The sequence below is a fragment of the Bubalus kerabau genome, chromosome 6 (genome assembly GCF_029407905.1).
Source record: "Bubalus kerabau isolate K-KA32 ecotype Philippines breed swamp buffalo chromosome 6, PCC_UOA_SB_1v2, whole genome shotgun sequence".
Classification (NCBI taxonomy): domain Eukaryota; kingdom Metazoa; phylum Chordata; class Mammalia; order Artiodactyla; family Bovidae; genus Bubalus; species Bubalus kerabau.
The window spans coordinates 35,992,611-36,014,006 of record NC_073629.1 but is presented as its reverse complement, the minus strand read 5'-3'; the positions used below and the strand labels follow the sequence as shown (position 1 = coordinate 36,014,006).

Here is a 21,396-nt window from a genome sequence, read left to right as displayed (position 1 = left end):
ATCTTCTGCCTTGGCAGGCGGATTCTTTACCACTGAGCCACTAAGCCTTCAGTCTGTACCTGCTACCAATTCACTCCCCTCCTACCCATCCACCTTCTGCAAAGATTTGGTAGGTCCTGTTACTCCCTTCTGATGGAATTCCTCCAGTGGCTCTCTTTTTAAACACAGCTCCTCAGAATGACACATGCTGGCTGGTTTTAATCTGTCTAGCTATTATCTCCAGCAAACACTCCAGTCACATAGAACAACTCACAATTTCCCAAACACACCACTTCGTGCTTACATGTCTTTACACTAGCTCTCCCCCGCTCTCTCTGAAACACCCCTACTTATCTTCTCTGTGTGGCAAAATTCTCTTCATCTTTCAAAGACTGAGCAAAAATGTCATCTCCCCTAAGATGCCTTGTCAACACCCCATCTGTTGTTCCCCCTGTACACTGTACAAACTCGTTACAGCACTTATCACTTTAAATTGAAATTGTTTTTTCATGTCAGCCTTTTCAATAGACTGTGAGCTCTAAGAACAAAAGCTACACATTATTTGTTTTCATGCATGTCTAATGCCTAGCATAGTCCCTGGTAGACTAGCACAGACATCAATAAAAATGTGCTGAATTAATTACTCTATTTTCAGGGGTACCACAAATCCTCGGTGCTTGGGCTTTCCATCAACATTTAACATGTCCTGGGTTGATTTCATGTTCTTTACCATTGTCTTCATCTCACTGCTTCCTTTTGTTCTATTTATGTACTTCAAGAGGAAACGGCAAAACCTGACCTCTTTTCTCATCCCTCAGGCTCTTCTTTATTAAATTGAAACCAAAAATATGAAACCATGAAAGACTTTTGGCTCAAGCCCCTCCTCCTGTAGATAGCAATGAGGACAGATTTGCTTTCACTGGATTTATTTCTTCATAATAGAATAAAAATTAACTTCACGGAAACAGTACCTACAGCCAGAGGTAATTCAACAACAAATGAATGAGATATTACATAACAAAACAGCTTAATTGGCTATTCTTGATTTAAAAGGCAAAGCCTCTATAGTTTACAATATTTAATTTCCTTTCATTTTTTCTAATTTTGTCATTGTGCAGTAATTACTGCATATCCCTCTTTGAAAACCCTGTCTTCCGCTCATCTTATTCCTTGTAAATGAACCATGCCCACAAACACTAGACCTCATTGGGATTGGATTAAAAAGTCACTTCACGAAAAAGCAGGTCAGTGCTCTGCCTCCAGGATGCTCACTGCTCCCCCGCCCACTTGTGCCTCCCATTATGTCTCCTGCCATCATAACGCCTACATTTGGGGTTTGTACCATGGCCCCATACTTTCTTAGCATCGTGAATCGATGATTTTGCTTGGACAAGCTGTCTCTCTCCGTGATCGCCACCAAGGGGTCCCCTGCCTCAGGCCACAGAGGAGGACCCCTGGAAGCACAAGCTTCAAGGAGCACTTCCCGCCACAACTGGGCACGGAGACTGACAGGTGTCACTTCTGAGCACAGTCCTATCTCCACACTTTCCAAATTCTCCCTTTCATCCGCTTCCCGTAATATTTAGCCTCATAAAGGTCTAACGTCGCCCTCAGTCTCTCCCTTCCTCCCCTCTCCTGCTGCTCCCGTGAGGACACACCCCTTGCCCTCCACAAAGTGAAAGGTGGGATGTGTGTGCTCCTCACTTCAACTTCTAGACCATTCCCCACATAAGCATCTCTTGTGAAACCCCATCCCACCAAAGGCTCTGCCATGACCACTTATTCCCTTGGTAGTCAACACTTTTCTCTATTTCCATGTCACGTGCTCTCATTCATTAAAGACTTTAGCTAGCTGGGACACGAGAAATTGTCAGCTCCCCAAGCTGGTTCTTTGTCAGATTTATAACTCAAAATCTCTGTTTGACCCACCCTCTCTCAATGTATATACCAGTCATTCCCACCAACTTTGTTCTTCGAGTTCACCAGGACCTCCAGGCTGTCAAGCCACACACTTCTCTGTGCGTCCATCTCCTCCTTTCCCCTTACTCTGCTCTGACTCTGCAATCCTGACGTCAACAAATCCCTCTCCAGTGTCTGCAATTCCTTTCTGGTCTGTGCTCTCACGGCACCTACTCAATTAATCAAGCTATCTGCTGTCTTGGTGCTTACATCAGGGACATCCATACCAGAGAAAATCAAGTGTGGGAGGACAGGGTTTTCTTATCTTCTTCCTCTCCTTGCCCAAGCGACCTTCATGGAGGGAAAGCTCTCCATCCCTCCTCAGTCCTCACCTTACCTGGCATCCAACGCCGCCCGTGTTTCAGATTTTCCTCCAGTCTCACTGCTGCTCCTTCTTATCACCTGGACTGCTTCCTCCTCATCGCTCTGAACTCTTACTAGAGGGAGGCTTCAGTCTTCAGCCCTTGTCTTCTCCTTATCTGTACTCATTTCTGTAACTATCTGATCTGGCTTTAAATACCACCTGGATGCTGATGACTCCCGAAAGTCTAAGTCTATGTCCCCTGAATTCCAGATATGCCTTCTTGAATTTTACCTTGGATATCTCATAGGAATCTCAAATTTCAAATTCTCCAAATCCAATTCTCCACCTTCCCACTCAGTCCATCTCTTTTGGTGTTAACATACTCTTCCCATCTCGATAAAAGGCAACTTCACTGTCCTATCTTTCTTGGTTCAAAAACTTAGTCATCCTGTACTCAACAATTTCTTTTAAACCCCTATCTAATCTGTCAACAAATCCTGTCAGGCCTCTGTCCCGTTCTCCTCTGTGTAGGAGGCTGGAGAACATTACTCTTTATCTATAGGTCTCTTATCTCAACCATTAATAATGTCCTTTATACACAGTGATCAGAAGGAAACCAGTCTGCAGTGGTTCTCAGACTTGACTGCGCTCTGGAATCATCGAGAATGGGGGAGGGATGAGGCTTTAAAAAATCCCGGCGCCTGTGTTTCACCTCCAGGGATTCTCATTTAATTGGTCTGGGGGGTATGGCCCAAGACTTTTAAACACCACTCCCTGGCCCTCCTACCCAAATGATTCTAATGCACAGCCAAGTTTTAAGGCTTAAAGAGAGAGACAGCTAGAGAGACCTGGTGAATATCATTAGTACTAATCAAGTACTATTTAATTTAATTTTATTATTTAAATGTCAAGTAGATTTCAGAATCTGTGTCACATACTAAAAACAATATTCCCCAAATTAAAATAAATAATAATAATAAAAACTGGGAATCTATATCAATATGTTCTATTCTTTTTGAACAAGCCTTGTGGCAATCATTTATAATCTTTTCTTTCTCACTTTTTGTAAGAATCTGTTTTATTAGTTCTAAACCCTGATCATTTGAAGAGAAAATTTAACCCTTGGCTAAAAATTTACCAGAATATCACCAGGTCTCAGATCCAGATTCTTTCTGTGTTTTCTTTTCAAGCACCAACATTTTTCCAAATTTTGAGGGAAATGAGCTGAAAAACTCATCTCAATTTCAGGCAGGGTGAAAGATTAACAATTTAACAAGGCCAATTTTATTACCTTGATTTTCTTTTTCAATTCTTGAGCATTTTCCTCCAAAGCCATCAGGTTATGGAGTGACCAGCTTGCAGTTGTTTAGTAAATTAACAAACAAGAGAAAAGAGATAACTAAGAATTTTAAAAATCATAGGGAAAAACGGCTCAAAGGGTGGTGGGTGAGAGGAAGGAGGCAGGAAGAGGCAAAGGAGGTGGGGCCAGTACTTCTCAGTTCCTGTTATCAGTGGGATATGGGAAACAGGTTTGAGCAGCTGGTGGACGCTGTTAGGGGGGCCCATCATCACCCCAGAACTGAGTATTTCTGCTCCCCATCCTAATCTCTGTTTTTCTCTGGTCAAAATTTATGTTTGTTAGGGTCTGTGCAATAAAGTGTCTGCAGTCATATTTCCCCTAAGAAATTCTTGATGGATGTCAGAACTGTATATTGAATAATGTTTATATTTACGTAGTTGCATAACATTGAAATACAAATTTAGCATTAAAAAACCCCTGTTTACTAGAATTGAAGGATACTTTAGATTAATCCAATTAATACAGATTGAATTGTCTAACGGTAATATTAAATCCTTCCCATGATGCTAATTATTCCAGAGATTAATCAGAGCAAGCTTGTCTTAATCTGAAACCTAAACTGTATTTCTTTTAAAATACATCAACCAAAGGGCAATTAAGGAAAACAGCTTCTTGTTTAAAAACAAACAAAACCACCCAAAGAAGAATGGGGCAAAACTCAAATCTGCGGTGTATTTTACTTGTTTGTTTTATTTTATTTTTATACTTATGTTAACCCCCTTGTACCTCAAACTTGAATTATGAATACACTTTTTGAAATATTTTAAGCAAGTGAAAAAATATTCATCACACTATGAAAACAAATGTTCCAAAATATCTTCTAAGGTCACAATTTTCATATTGGAACATTTAAATATAACTGTGTATGAGAAGTAATGCTGGGTTTTTTTTTTCAATCATTTCTAATTTGACTTGCAAAACATAGAATTTTTCTATTTTTGAAAAATTGCCTAAAAAAAAGTAAACAAGCCTTTCTCTTCAATGCTACACATAAATGAACTTTTTTGTCACCTTCTCTCCTGGAATGGTAACAAACCGAACCTACCTCCCCTCCTTTAAACAAGGCAATGATGGTTTGTGCAGGAAATTCAAATCTGGCCTGAAGCAGCTCAGTGATTTTCCAGTTGCAGGCAAAGGGAGAGAAAGCTAAGAGGCTCCAGGTACCTGCAGGTCTGCAGAGCTGGGAGAAGTCTGCCACCCAGTGGAGGATTGGGGCCATTACACTTATTATTATACCACGGAAAGGTATAATACTTTTAATAGTTTGGTGCCGGGACGGCTTCCCTGGGGTCTTAGGTGGCAATCAGGAAAGGCTTCCTTGGGGTCTTAGGTGGAAAAGAATCTTCCTGCAATGCAGGAGACCCGGGTTCTATCCTTGGGTAGGGAGGATCCAGTGGAGAAGGGAATGACTACCCATTCCAGTATTTTTACCTGGAAAATTCCATGAACAGAGGAGCCTGGTGGGCTGCAGTCCATGGGGTCACAAAGAGTCACACACGACTGAGCAACTAACATGCACACGAACTGCTTCTACAGAGTCCTGGGTCATAGGTTCCATTGGACACATGGTGTACTATCAGGAGAATCCCAACAAGATGCAATACCCAGGACACAAAATGCTCCTTCCTGTCAATGACAACTACACGGCAGTTCCCTATACAAGCACATAAAGCAGTGCCTCTAGTAAAGTACTGTTTTAAATATTTAACAAATCCCACCTAATTTCTACAGCAATTACTAATTGTGTGTCTTTTCCTCGGGATCTGTTGTCTTCCACGAAACCAGTCCCTGGGGCCAAAAAGGTTGGGGACCATTGCTGTCCAAGATAAAGATTTTCAGACACCACCCCATCCTGCAGTCTCCTACCTCTCAACTTCTGATTGCATTTGCTTTCTCAGTCACATTGTCTTACAGCTGTACCAAGTCCTGGGAATTCAGTTTAGTTTTAAAAGTGCAACTATGTGACTGCAAAGCATGTTTCACTGCATGCCTAGTGTCTTCCTCATTTGTCCTGAAGTTTCTGTCTTTCAGTGTTCTTGCATTTTTGCCTCTATTTCCTAATGATGCTTATCCTTAACCTCTTTGACTCATCAGGGATCAGGGGTTCTGTTGAGCCTCCCTTTCTCCTGCATAGAGTTTCTTTGCAGTGCCTTCCATGGTGATGCTCCAGTCTGGAGTCCTTCTCTCTGTGTCTGTTGCCAGCCTCAGACTCCCTGACACTGCTTTCCCTGGTTAGATCCACTGTTGACTATATCCTGTTCTTCTTCTCCTGGTATATTTACTCCCTTACTTGGTTATATCCTAAGAAAGAATGTGTGGGAAGTAAACTTCCTTTCACTTTGGAAATGTATTGTTTAGTAAACAGTTGTATTGCTTTAGATTCTCAATTATCACTTTCCTACTTTCTAGGGATACTGCTGCAAAGTCTGATGCATTTTGGTTCTGTTCCTTTGCAGACAGAGGTGTTTCCTTCTCCATTTTGGAACCTATTCAGATCTTTTCTCATTTTCCTTGGTGTTCTGAACTTTGCAATGGCAGGTCTACGTGTGTGTGTGTTTGTATGTATGTATCGTGCTAGGCAGCAGCTGCCAAAGAGTCTTCCAAAGGCAGAGGGAGGAGAAGAAATACCCTGGCTTCCCCCTTCCTCTGCCCTCGTCTCCTGCCAGCGCCCCCACTGGCCAGCTCAGCCTGGGAGCAAGGAGTCATACCCAGGAATATAGAGCAAGGAATGGGAGGGGCAAGGAATAAATCTGAAGGCAGACAGGCCCAGGATCAGGACAATTAAGATGACAAAATGCCATACAGAACACAATTTCATTCTGTTTTTTATGGTTTTAAAGGTTATATAAGTCAAACATACTAGCTGTACAAATTCAAACAATAGCAGGTCTACATTAAATAGTGGAAGTCTCATGCACAGCCCACCCATGATACTCCCTGCCCCAGAGAATAACACTGTTTCAATAGAGATCCTTATCTGTGCCTTTCCAAGCTTTATAAACACAGGCACATGTGATATGTACATAACGCATTCTGTTTCTTCTACAACCCCTTTGCTCAATTCTGTTAGGCTGGTTAAGTTCTCAGGTTTCTTTGGTCTTCTCTAAGTAGATTAGAAATAATACAGCAATTTTACAGTTTTGATTCAATATCCCAATGAAATATTCTATATAAAATATAATTGTGTATATAAAATATGATGTGTCTCCATTACTTGGCCTAAGATTTAACAGTATTGCTGAAGTATCCACAATGTAACCCCCTTCCACCCACCAACAAGCACTAATCTGAATGTTGCTTTTCTTCAAACTATAATTTTAAACTATATATTACCTTAAACACTATACTGGTAACTCACTGTGCTGAGTTTTTTAAACATATATGAAAGGCGATATACTATAAATACTCTTATGCAACTTGCATTTTTTATTCAAAATTATGGCTTTTGTTAGATTCACACATATTGCTATGAAACTACACAACATTATCAAGAAACTTTTTTTAAATTTATAAATGGAGAGAGATACCTTTTTCATGGGTCAGAAAGATGTCACTTCTCCCCAGATTAATCTACAGATTTAATGTAATGCCAGTTAAATTTCCAACAGGCTTTATTGTACACATTGACAAGCTGATTCCAAAATTCATATGGAAATGCAAAGGACCTAGGGTAGCCAAAACAACTTTGAAAAAGAAGAACGAAGTTGATAATTTACAGTATTTGATTTTAAGAGTTATGAAGCCGCAGTAATGAAGACAGCGTGGCATTAAAACACACAAGCAGATGAACAAAACAGAACAGGGTCCAGCAACTGCCCAATATATATATGGATAACCAGCTTTCAACAAAGGTACAAAGATGACTCAGTGGATAAGCAATAGTCGTTTCAACAAAGGGCACCAGAACCATTGAATATTCATACGCAAAAGCTTGAACTTCGATCCACACCTTGCATCATACACAAAAATTAACTCAAAACTGATCATAGACCTAACTTCAAAACCTTTAAATTACAAAACTTCTAGGAGAAAATGTTCTTAAAATTTTAAGAAAATCTTAAAAATCTAAGAAATTTTTCTTGGACATAATTCTATGATTCAAAAAGAATTGACAAATTCTTGACAAATTGGACTACATCAAAACTAAAAACTGCTCTTCAAAGACATAACTAACAGGAGAGAGAGACAAGCACCAGATTGAGAGAAAATATTTTCAAAGTATATATGTGATAAAGGACTTTCTATGCCAGGCTGGATGAATTCCAAACCAGAATCAAGATTGCCGGGAGAAATATCAATAAGCTCAGATATGCAAATGACACCACTCTAATGGCAAAATGAAAAGGAACTAAAGAGCCTCTTGATGAAGGTTAAAGAGGAGAGTGAGAAAGCTGGCTTGAAACTCAACATTCAAAAACCTAAGATCATGGCATCCGGTCCTATCATTTCTTGGCAAACAGAGGAGAAAAGTGGAGTAGTGACAGATTTTATTTTCTTGGGCTCCAAAGTCACTGTGGATGGGGACTGCAGCCACGAAATTAAAAGATGCTTGCTCCTTGGAAGGAAAAACTATAACAAACCTAGACAGCGTATTAAAAAGCAGAGATATCACCTTGCTGACAAAGATCCATATAGTCAAAGATATGGTTTATCCCGTAGTCATGTATGGATGTGAGAATTGGTCCACAGGAAAGGCTGAACACCAAAGAATTGATGCTTTAGAATTGTAGTGCTGGAGAAGACTCTTTAGAGTCCCTTGGCCTGCAAGGAGACAAACTAGTCAATTCTAAAGGAAATCAACCCAGAATATTTATCAAAAGGACGGCTGCTGAAACTGAAGCTCCAGTACTTTGGGTACCTGATGCGAAGAACTGACTCATTGGAAAAGACCCTGATGCTGGGAAAGATTGAAGGCAAAAAGAGAAGGCAGTGGCAGAGGATAAGATGGTTGGATGGCATCACTGATTCAGTGGACATGAGTTTGAGCAAACTCCGGGAGATGGTGAAGGACAGGGAAGCCTGGCGTGCTGCAGTCCAAGGGGTCACAAAGAGTCAGGCACTGCTTTGCAACTGAAGAACAACAATGAGCAATTATCATAGTGAAAAGAAGGCTGTTGGTTCAATTCTCACCTTAAGGGCACGTCCACAGATCTGTACTGAACCAACCTCTCCAGGTCTTTCTTCCTGTCCCTTTTGACCAAGAGGAACTCCACTGCTGGGTGTTCTGAGAGGTGGAGGGAAATACCTCACCAGCAGTCGTCATCTGATTATTAGTTAATTGTACCATAAAAAAATAGAAAGAATTTTGCTGAATCGATGTATGTCTCATGATGTTGTCAATCTTTGTGCTGATTGCTTTGTAAGAACAATCGGGGACTTATTAATGCCTGGCAGAGTTAGGAGCATTTCCCACAATCTGGTCAGAATTCCCTAAAACAGTAGCTGTACATTTTTACTAGTCAAAGAAGACAAATACACAAAAGAGCCAAACTTTCAAACTACAGCAAAATTCTTCAATTGTTTACTTTCTCCTTGCCTTGATATAGTTTTATTATCTTATGGATGATTTTCTCTTATTTGTCCAGGAGGGACATCTTTATAAAGAGTAAAGAGGGACAGAACAAAATCAGAGGAGGAACAAATCACAAGTGGATGGATTTTAAAACTTCTCCTCACCTTGTTTTCTTGCAGATCCTTCTACTGTAAGAGCCTTGAGCCCCTGAGTCATTATTATTACCTGTAAGTCTACACTTGCACCTTATCACCCATGTCTTCTGAAGGCTTACACTCATATTCCCTAAATCATCCAGAAACAAAACAGATTTAGAAACGGTTCTAACTCTGAAGAATCTTATCATCCTTTTCCACATTACAATTAATTTTACCCTCTACTTTCCATCACCTCCTAAGCCCTTGAAAAGTATCAACTCTGAATTACACTATTGACTTTTCATTTAGGACACTGTTTACTGAACCACCTGGCCATGAAGTTGCATTGCCACTTACCAGTAACATTCTGGGGATTTCGAGATTCAGTAGGCAAAGGATGTGTTGTTTCGAAGTAAGCCAGAAAGAAAAACACCGATACAGTATACTAAAGCATATATATGGAATTTAGAAAGATGGTAACAATAACCCTGTGTACGAGACAGCAAAAGAGACACTGATGTATAGAACAGTCTTATGGACTCTGTGAGAGAAGGAGAGGGTGGGAAGATTTGGGAGAATGGCATTGAAACATGTAAAATATCATGTATGAAACGAGTTGCCAGTCCAGGTTCGATGCACGATACTGGATGCTTGGGGCTGGTGCACTGGGACGACCCAGAGGGATGGAATGGGGAGGGAGGAGGGAGGAGGGTTCAGGATGGGGAACACATGTATACCTGTGGCAGATTCATTTTGATATTTGGCAAAACTAATACAGTTATGTAAAGTTTAAAAATAAAATAAAATTAAAAAAAAATAAAATAAAAATAAAAAAAGGATGTGTTGTTTCGAGTGAGCAGAGCCCACCACTTTGTGGCACAATGACACTCATTCCTGAGACACAGAGTACAAGGGGTAGGAGGCAGTTAGAGAGCCTATGGTAAAATAACTGAGAAATTAATATATATTCATTTCCCCCTGTATGTTCCCTTTCATCTCATTTCAGACAAGGACTTCAGGCTTTAGTATTGCCTCCCCTCAGTGATTTTTAAAAATGGAAAACAGAAGTCATTTTCAATCAGAGGCTCTTCTGTCTTGCAAGTTACCTGCAGATAAGATGCCAGGAGTCCCAGGGGATGAGCAGATAGGTGCTTTTAAGAGCAGAGAGACAAAGGGTCAAACCCAGGAACTGAGAAGGAGATAAAAGTTGGTGGATCCCAAGGTAATGAGAGAATCACATTCAACTCCTCAGCCTTGCAGAATGCAAAGGCCAGAGCCCAGGCTCACATGTCCCATGTCTTACAACTACTACCATGCCAAGCCCAGCACAGCCTCTGGATCCAAGGGACCATGCAGGCTGCAACAAAGGGCCCCTTAGCAGCAACTGGTGGGGCCAACTAGAGGGGCCAAGATCCCAGGTCACTGGCACAACACTGAGTAGTACAGAACTTCCAGCTGGATTTAAGCTAATTTAAATAAACTTCAGAAATGTCATGTTTTTTTTTTTTTTCACATGCCAGTTGCCACACCAAGATTCACATAGGGACTCCCTGTGGAGGCTGAGTGATGCATATTTGCAGCTGGCACTGATCACAAGTGCTGGAATTGAAGCCAATTCATCCTGAACCCATGGTCGTGACTGCATTGTGTGGAACGGTGTGTAAAGAGATGAGCGTAAACTCTTCAAAAACACACCTGATTAGCAAACACCAAGGATTTGTGGTAAGTTTCAGTTTGAAAGAGTACTTTAGAATGCTGTAGAATCCCTGGCCCTGTTTTAAGAGTAACAAAATACCAATCATGTCTTTGGTTACTATTATCTTGACTTCCAGAAAGTAATTCAAAGCAGGACAGTATCAACTAATGAAAAATAAAAGGATTGCTTGCAATATTGTACAGCTTGTACAAATTCTAAGCAAATCCTGGGCAGATACATGGTGGTCAGAGAAGGGAGTGAGCACAACAATATAGTCTTGTGTGTTTGCCAAGTGCTAAGATTCAAGTTCTCTAACTCTTAGAAAAGCATCTAGAAAGATTTTAAGGTCTCTAATTTCTCTTTTTAAAAAATCAAAATCCTCCCTGGAGAGGGTAAGGCAGAGAGTAGCCAACAGACCCGCCACCTGGGGAAGGGGTCACTAGGCTGGGACAGCAATTGCGGGGAAAATCATTCTGTGTGTGATGGACACTATGGTTACAAGAGTGCAGGTGTTTTCCAATGATGTTTCCAATAATGAGACTCCTACCCCTAGAGGAGACACATCTGAAACTTGGCTACGAAGCATCACCACGGAACTGCGGCCATTGCAGTACCGGAAATGCTAGGCCGATTGGCCTCCCTCCAGCCCTCTGTGGCTCCATCACTTACTACTCTCCCTTTTGCTCCCCTCTCTCCAGCTACTCTGGCCTCCTGGATGTTCTCCTCCACCCTGGGCCTTTTCCTGTGTTCGCTCTGCCTGGAATGCCGTTCCTGGACAGAATCAGTGTGGCCCATTCCCGTGCCCCCTTCAGCCCTTTACTCAAACAGCACCTTCTCAGCAAGCTCTTCTCCACCTAAAATCACCACCTCAGCCTCAGCCCTGCCTTCTGCACTTACCACCATCTGACATATTACATATTTTACTTACTTTGTTGTCTGTCTCCACTAGATAATCTCCATTAGGAAAGGTATAAAGTCCTGTTTAGTGCTGTGACCTCAGTCCCAAAGAGTGTCTGACATACAGTAGGCAGTTAACAAACACTCCCCGAAAGCATCAAAGAGCAAGTGAATGTTGATGGAACAAATGCCAAGTGGCCCAGGCCTGGAGCACCTCTGCTTTCACAGCAAAGTGCTCCAGTGGCTGTGGCCGGGCATCTGAATATAGGGCTGTGGAGCCCAGTGACAACCAGAGAATGGGCAAATTAGCAGACAAGCAAACAAAAAAAGCAGGGAAAAAAAAAACCACATACACAGAAGGTTGTGAATAGGTGTCTTCAACTGTGGTCAGAGGGCAGCAGCAGGTTCAGATCTAGGCAGCTTGGACCTCGGCACAGCTCTGTCCTGCAGGGAAGCAGGAGGGCAGACGGCTCTGTGCACAGCGTGCTGTCCCAGAGAATGGTCTAAACAAGTTCAGCCTGCTGTGTGCGTCTCCCAAGTGGGGCATGTGGCAAAGGAGGTGAAGGGGGGTTGTCGGTCGCTCCCCTGGACACCTAATTATTCCTTGGTGCTCTTTGCAAAACAGAGAAATTCCATGAGAGCAAAAGAACCAGGAATATTCTTATTTGAGGATAGGGAAACCACGCCACGATTTTACACAAGCGATCTGATGTAAAGCTCAAAGGACAAAATAGTCAAAATACAATGTCTGTTCCTGTGAAACTTACCCTCTGGATGGGGATACAAGACAGACAGGTAAGAAACAAACTGGTGGCATTTTTCTAAGAAAGGGCCCTGAGAGTCAAAGAGGGCTAAGGAGTTTTTCCGGAAGGCTGGGGAGCATTCAGGTTGGAACACAGAATTTCTTTGCAGTCTTATGTTTTATCTTTTTAAACCAAATTTATAAATCTGAATTATATAATTGCTTAATTACTTACCAGTAAACTTACTTGGGGGCTTCCCTGGTGGTTCAGACAGTAAAGAAGCTGCCTGCAAAGCAGGAGACCTGGGTTCGATCCCTGGGTCGGGAAGATCCCCTGGAGAAGGGGATGGCTACCCACTCCAGTATTCTTGCCTGGAGAACTCCATGGACAGAGGAGCCTGGTTGGCTACACTCCATGGGGTTGCAAAGAGTTGGATACAACCAAGCGACTAACACACACACAAACATACTTAGTTTTGTTTCCCACAACTTCAAGACAAACTGATACTCCACCAAATGTACCAAGAAGACTGTGACTTCAGATTCTCCTTGGCACTGTGACCCCCAGGTAGGTAAGTATTAGTTGTTTAGTCATACCAGATTCTTTGTGACCCCATGGACTGCAGCCCACCAGGCCCCTCTATCCATGGAATTCTCCAGGCAAGAATATTGGAGTGGGTAGCCATTCCCTTCTCTAGGGAGCTTTCCAACCTAGCGATCAAACCCAGGTCTCCTGCATTGCAGGCAGATTTTTTTACCATCTGAGCCACTAGGGAAGCCTGTGACCCCCAGGAGTATCACCCTTATTGGTAAATGTGGAATTTGGACATCACAAAAAACATCATCTTATACCAAAATGTATGACAGATTTAACAACTGTTGTGGCTGTTCAGAAAAGGCCAAAATATTTGGAAAGACTATAATGAGTCTTACCCAATAATACTATAATTATTCAAACTGCTGCCAGTGATATAAACTGTATAACAGCCATTTTTTTTGCCTCAGTTACACTATTTTTTTTAATGAGGAAACAAGACATTTCAAAAACAAACATATATGTATTTTTAATTATAAATGTAAAGCAAATATGCAGTAATGCCAGAAATAAACTATTCTTGACTCTGGGCTCTTTTCAAAAAATACAAGATTTTCTTCAAAAGACACAAGATACACAGATAAATCACATTCATACCTTACAAATGTTAAATAGAAAACAATTTAAATTCATAATGAACAATGAATTTTTTCAGTAGCCTGAAATTTTACTCATCCAATAATTTTATGAGTGAAAAAAAGAGCTAATCTAGTACCTTAATATTGTCATTTACGCGTTACTCAAAAGTACAAACACCCTGAAGACAGTTTCACACTTACTGTATGTATTATAAAAACATTGAGATATTTATCAGGCATAACAAATATAATGAAAACTATATGTTAGGATACGTTTCACAAACACAAGTTCAACATTTCTCTTTGGTTTAGAAAACATGAGAGGTAGGTTCAAATAAAGTAAATGCCTATTATGTCACCAGATTTTCATTAAAACATTGGCAATTTATGACAGAAATTACTAGAAATCAAACGAGCTTAAGAATTACACTGAAAAGTGATAAGAATAATTTCAACTACTAAATAGTTGGCTAAGTCCTAATCACACAAATCAGAAAAGACAGTTGATTATAAAAAAATGGCTTCAGTAAAATAAAATCATGTTCTCGCTCCATTTTAAGTTTTCTAAATCAAAACATGTTCCTAAAACTGGGGGCAAGACAAAATATGAATGTACTTGTTTGTAAACTGGGACTTCCATTTCATTATGGGCACCAAATATGCAGAATTAATATATACTATTTTTAATACATACTATTCTGCTAGGTTTGCACTGCCCAAGTTGAGAACTGCAGGGTCAAATAAATGGTGAGGGGGTAATGAGAATGCCATTCACCCATGATCAACCTACTTCACGTAATTAAGAAATTTCAGATAACCGGGAATTGCCTCCAGAAGCCTTCCTGGTGAAAACAGGAGTTTGATTCAAGTAGGAGACAAAAGACAAAGCGAAGAGAGATGCTCTTTAGAGACGGATATAAGTAAAGGGGTTTTGTTTCCTGATGCTTTTCTAAACAATGATAATGAACAGAATCTCTCAAGTAAGTTGCCTTGTGTGGACAATTTACCAGTGATATGCTAATAATCAGTGTGTTGTCCTGAAATCCAAACAATAGTACAAGCAAAATGGAGAAGTGGTCACTGAAATAAATATTTTTTCACTCCTCCTTACACAAAAATTGTATGAGTGGACTAGGGTATTCACATGCCTTGAAATTCTGCCATTTAACGTTCATTCTTATTCTGCTTAAAGAAAGAATATAAACTCTATACGTATTTGGCTGCTGTAAGGTATGTTTTCATGCAATGATTCTCCATTAATGATCCTACAAGGAAATTTTAAGAAATTCAAAATATATGAACAATTTAAGTTTCCAAGTTTTCTGATCATTTTATTTTTAAGAAAATGATATTTAAGTATAAAGGAACTGGCATAAACTTGAACCAACCAAAATAAAGATGAAAGATTTATAATTCTAGCACACAAAGCAAATTTAGTTCAAGAAAGTACATTTCTTCAGATTTAGGATTCTGGGCAGAGATTGTAGAAAGAACTATTAAGAAAAGATAAACTATAATTTTGTGGCTTTCTCAAAATTGTATGAGCTTATCAAAACTATGATCTTTTTAGACATTTCTGAATATATAAAATTGAGTCCAAATGTCTGAAATTATCATTGATATGCTCTTCCTTTTTGTGGAAAAAAAAAATAAATAAAGCTTCTTTTTGCCATAGATTTGTTTCAATTCTAGGAGAAAACATCACTCTGGAGATGGTTGAAAGTTTCAGTAATCATGCCAAAGCAAAAAATTCAACATGTCATTTCTGAGTTACACCTAGAGTTTGTTTCATATTTTCATAAACCACATAACTGATGCCTACAGCAGGGAGCACCTTCATAAAGTTTGGGGTGATGCCTCTGTAAAGTCCCGGTAGTCCTTCTTTAGAAATTATTCGTCGAAAGAGCCCAACCATGTTCAGCTGTGGGCTTTTTTCTATCATGGCTAGAAAATTAAAAAAAAAAGAAAAGAAATCAGGCTTATTTAATATTCACACATTTTATTATGACTGTATACAATTATGATTCAGAATGATACTCTAGAATACAATGAACAGATAAAATTTATTCCAAGGGTCCTCAAAAAGTGCCCCTTTATATAATTCTCCCTGGGTAGCACCTAAGAGTGAGTGCTCTGGTAAGAATAACAATGGTACTATCAACTTGGTGTTAGATGTTGGGTTAATTACTTGATAGACCAATCCTCCAAGGTAAGAGTTATTATATCCATTTAGTAAGTAAGGAATCTTAGAAAGACAGAGAAACTTGTCTCAACACACTCAGCCAGCAAGTGGGAGAGCTGACAGCTGATGGTCTTTCTCCTGTAAATGGAATGGAAACTGTGCAGTGTTGTAAGAATCAGTAACAACTGTGTAAATCAGCTGGCATTTGTCAAATTCTCAGTAAATGGTGGCTAGAGTTTTTTATTATTATGGGACCTAAAACTTTTAAACTGTGATTCCTCCCCACTGTGACACTGTCTCCTTGACTTTGATTACACCATGCCTCCTGGATCTCCTGTCATCTTACTAATTGTTCTTTTTGTTCACAATTTGCTGACTAGAATCTGCCTGCTAATCCAGGAGATACAAGAGATGCAGGTATGATCCTGGGTTGGGAAGATTCCCCCAGAGAAGGAAATGGCAACCCACTCCAGTATTCTTGCCTAGAGAATCCCATGGACAGAGGAGTCTGGAGGGCTACAGTCCATGGTGTCACAAAGAATCAGACACGACCGAGCACATACGCATGAATGCATTGCATTGCTATATTAAATAGCATGCATTCTGTGCCTCTCTTTTCTGATTTATCTCTGGCCTATCTCATCCACTATCATTTCTTTAAACAGTACACCCTGAACATCTGCACCTCTATCCGCAACCTCTCTTCCAAGTACCAACCACACCTCCCCCAACCAAGCAGTCAATCATTAATTAACCAACACTTCCAATGCAAATGATTTGTAAATACAATGTAAAGAGTGGACTGCGTGGCACATTTCCATTTTACTTTTTGGAACTTTCTGGAGTTCGGGAGTTTTTTCCCTGAGTATTTTCAATCCACTGTAGGTTGAATCCTGAGATGCAGAGCCCACGAATGGGGAAAGCCAACTGTACTCTTAAAACATGCATTCCCACATAAGCAAGAAAATCTTACTGTATTTGTGCAGAAACCACAGATACACATTCAGTATATGCATAGTGTACCTGTGCTATTAAGATTTCATGAAGAAGAACTGATTTAGAAAAGAATTTCTAGAAAGCTTCCTTAGGGAGGCAATAACAAAAAAATGGTTAAGAAATATTATCTTAAAACCACACTCTGCTGTCTCAGTGGAACTTGAGAGTTCCAGAAGCACATTATTAATGCCATACTTTTAAAGCAGTGTCCTGCTTTCATTCAAAACTCACCTTGAGCCTGCATGCGTGTTCTCACCAAAGCCAAGGGGTAGCTGGCCAGCTGACCACAGGTACTGGATAAGGCACCGCAACCCAGCAACACCATGACTCCAGGGTTCACAGAGTCTTTGGCAAAATTATCTAGCCAATGAGACTTTAGGAGCTGCCAGAGAAACAGAAAAGAAAAATAATAAACAGCTACTTACAACTGCTTGCACTCAACACGGACATTCCCACGGCAGCTCTCATCCTGATAGGATCGACAGGCTACACTTCTGCAACGCTGGGCAACCCGCTCCCAGAAGCAGCAGCCACTGCAGAGGCAACAGCTCTGTAGAGAAGCAGGGAAGCCACCAGGGATTCAAAACACCAGCAACTTGCACTGGGTTCTCCCTTCCTTCTGAGTAAATGTGAGGATCAATCGCACACCAACGTAGGATCTAAACAACATTTCCACAGTATCAATGAAAATAACATAATACTATGAAGTGCATCTGATTTTTTTACTTTACACATATGTTATTTCATTCAGTTCTTCTACAAAAGCTCTACAAAAGGTGGAGCTATTCTTCTGATTTTAGAAATGAGACTCAGTGGAGTTTTTTTTAAACAGGGGTGTAGAATCAAGTGTACTGATCCCCAGGCTTTTTACCTATTATCCTGAGTCCCTGTATTTCCATGAGCAGGCCATAATTGAGAGAAACTATATAAAATATATATGCTAATTTACTTTTTAAATAAAAATATCTTAAGTATTAAAATATATGCTAATATACGGGAGAAATCATACACTACTTTAAATATTTTAATGAAAAATTTAATGCATACTTGGACCTCACAATTATATAACACAAATAGCTTTATATATTTGGAAGCAAAAATAATGTTTAAGTGTTTATTTAATATTCACTTAGTATTGCAATATATGACAATAAATAGAGTTATGAAGGCTAAAGACAATCATGTCTGAACTGCAGAAATAAAAGAAGTGATTGACTAGAAACTAATCAACTGTTTACACTGTGAAGACTAGAACAGGAGGAAAAAAGAGAAGAAAACATACTCTTGAAACAATTAAAGTTCTATAAAATATATATGATCTTGCAAGTCTTCTCTGTTTATTCCATAATCCATTTTCTTCTCATGCTTAGGGCCATTATCATTCCCTATCTCTCAGGTCACACTATATTTTTAAAATTTTTTACTTATTTATTTTTATTTCTTCCTGTCTGTCTCTCCTTCTTCATTAGCTCTGTACCCCTCAAAATTTTATCACCTTATGAAGATTCTCTGGCAACATCAGGGTCATAACAGGGTCCTGATTTAATAGGACTAGTATCTTTATAAGAAAAAAACACCAGAGAATTCACTCACTCACTCTCTCTCCCTCTGGGAACATAGCAAGAAAACAGCAGTCTGCAAGCCAGTAAGACAGCCTCCCCACAAACCAAATAAGCCAGAACCTTGATCTTGGATTTCTAGCCTCCAGAACTGTGAAAAAGTAATTTCTGTTGTTTAACCCATCCAGTCTCTGGGTTTTTTTTTTTTGTTTGTTTCGTTTCTTGGTTTTTGGTTTTTCTGTTTTTTGTTTTTTTTTTTTTTGCCATCCCGTACAGCTTGCAAGATCTTAGTTCCCCAATCAGGGATTGAAGCTGGGGCCCTAGGCAGTGAGAGCGCAGAGTCCCAACCACTGGACCACCTCAGAATTCTTGGTATCTAGTATTTTGTTATGGCAGTCCAAACAAACTAGCACACTACCCAAAGCAATCTACATATTCAATGCAATCACTATTCAAATTTCAATCATACTGTTTGAAGAAATAAAAAATAAAAATTCTAAAACTCAAATAGAATCTCAAGGGACCGCAGCTAGCCAAAATAACCTTAAAAAAGAACAAAGTTGGAGGCCTCACACTTCCTGATTTCAATATATACTACAAAGCAACAGTAATCAAAATAGTGCCATGCTGGCATAAAGACAGGTACATAGATCAATTGAACAAAATAGAGAGCCCAAAAATAACTTCTCCCCATTGGGCAAAAGACAGCTTCTTCTCAAATGGGAAAACTGGATATCTACAAGCAGAAAAATAAAGTTGGACCCTTATCTTACAACATACACAAAAAACTAACTCAAAATAAATTAAAGGTCTAAACATAAGAGCTAACAGTATACAATTCCTACGAGAAAACTCAGGGTAATAAAATCTTTAGGACATTGGATTTGGCAACAATTTCTTAGATATGATACTAAAAGCACAGGCAGCAAAAGTAAAAATAGACAAATGGATTTCATCAACTTAAAAACTTCTGCACAGCAAAGGAAACGAGAGAGAAAAACAAGGCAACCTATGGAATGGGAGAATATATTTGCAAACCATATATCTGATAAGTAGTTAATATCCAAAATATATAAAGAACTTCTACAACTAAACAACAATTTTAAAAACCTAATTAAAAACTGGGCAAAAGACTTGAATAGACATTTCTCCAAAAAAATAAATAGATGGACAACAAACATATTAAAAGATCCTTAACATCACTCATCATCAGAGAAATGCAGGTCAAAAGCACAATGAGATATTGTTTCACAACTGTTGGGATAGACATTATCAAAAAACCAGAAACTAACAAATATTAGTGAGTATGTAGAAAAGTACACTGTTAGTGGGAATGAAAAAGGGTGCAGTGGCCACAGGACTGGAAAGGGTCAGTTTTCATTCCAATACCAAAGAAAGGCAATGCCAAAGAATGTTCAAACTACTGCACAATTGCACTCATCTCACATGCTAGCAAAATAATGCTCAAAATTTTCCAAGCTAGGCTTCAACAGTACACGAACCAAGAACGTCCCAAGTACAAGCTGGATTTAGAAAAGGCAGAGGAACCAGAGATCAAATTGCCAACATCCACTGGATCATCAAAAAAGCAAGATAATTCCAGAAAAACATCTATTTCTGCTTCCTTGACTATGGTAATGCCTTTGACTGTGTGAATCACAACACACTGTGGGAAATTCTTCAAGAGATGGGAATATCAGACTACCTTAACTGCCTCCTGAGAAATCTATATGCAGGTCAAGAAGCAACAGTTAGAACTGGACATGGAACAATGGACTGGTTCCAAACTGGGAAAGGAGTACACCAAGGCTATATATTGTCAACCTGCTCATTTAACTTATATGCAGAGTGCATCATGTGAACTGCTGGGTTGGATGAAGCACAAGCTGGAATCAAGACTGCTGTGAGAAACAGCAATAACCTCAGATATGCAGATGACACCACCCTTATGGCTGAAAGCGAAGAGGAACTAAAGAGCTTCTCGATGAGGGTGAAAGAGGAGAGTGAAAAAGCTGGCTTAAAACTCAACATTCTAAAAACTAAGATCATGGTATCCGGTCCCATCATTTCATGGCAAATAGATGGGGAAACAATGGAAACAGTGGCAGACTTCATTTTCTTGGGCTCCAAAATCACTGCAGATGGTGACTGCAGCCATGAAATTAAAAGATGCTTGCTCCTTGAAAGAAAAGCTTTGACCAACCTAAACAGCATATTGAAAAGGAGAGACATTATTTTGCTGACAAAGGTCCATCTAGTCAAAGCTATGGTTTTTCCAGTAGTCATGTATGGATGTGAGAGTTGGACCACTAAGAAAGCTGAGCGTGAAAGAATTGGTGCTTTTGAACTATGGTATTTTGAACTCTTGAGAGTCCCTTGGAGTGCAAGGAGATCCAACCAGTCAATTTTAAGAAATCAGTCCCAAATATTCATTGGAAGGACTGATGCTGAAGCTGAAACTCCCATACTTTGGCCACCTGATGCAAAGAACTGACTCATTGGAAAAGACCCTTATTCTGGGAAAGATTGAAGGCAGGAGAAGGGGATAACAAAGGATGAGACTGTTGGATGGCATCACCAACTCCATGGAAATGAGTTCAAGCAAGCTCCAGGAGTTGCTGATGGACAGGGAAGCCTGGTGTGCTGCAGTTCACGGGGTCCCAGAGAGTCAGACACGACTGAGTGACTGAACTGACAAAAAGCTTAACATGGAATTACTATATGACCCAGCAATTCTACTGGTAGGTATACACCCAAATGAACTGAAATCAGGGACTTGAAGAGATATTTGTATCCCTTTTTCTCAAAAGGGAAAATTATCCTTGAAATTAATTCAACCCCTCAACAATGGATGGCATTCCAAGTTCCTCAACCTTGTCAGCAGTTTTTGCCCTTAAGAC

The 21,396-nt window shown here is 39.8% G+C and overlaps 2 protein-coding genes across 3 annotated transcripts in view; both read right to left on the bottom strand.

The window, feature by feature from the left end:
- VAV3 (vav guanine nucleotide exchange factor 3) overlaps positions 1–3,677 on the bottom strand; it is a 645,240-nt gene extending 641,563 nt beyond the window's left edge. For both annotated transcript variants that reach the window (XM_055584919.1, XM_055584920.1), the window contains exon 1: positions 3,534–3,677. The gene's annotated coding sequence lies outside the window, so the exon portion shown is untranslated. The remainder of the gene's footprint in view (positions 1–3,533) is intronic.
- Positions 3,678–13,624: 9,947 nt separating this feature from the next.
- Positions 13,625–21,396, bottom strand: part of LOC129655033 (calcium-binding mitochondrial carrier protein SCaMC-1) — a 58,173-nt gene continuing 50,401 nt past the window's right edge. Inside the window, exons 9-10 of the mRNA XM_055584910.1 lie at positions 17,169–17,319; positions 13,625–15,703 (exon numbers count right to left, since the gene is read on the bottom strand). Coding sequence (XP_055440885.1) covers positions 15,519–15,703; positions 17,169–17,319 — 336 coding nt within the window. The 3' untranslated portion in view covers positions 13,625–15,518. The remainder of the gene's footprint in view (positions 15,704–17,168; positions 17,320–21,396) is intronic.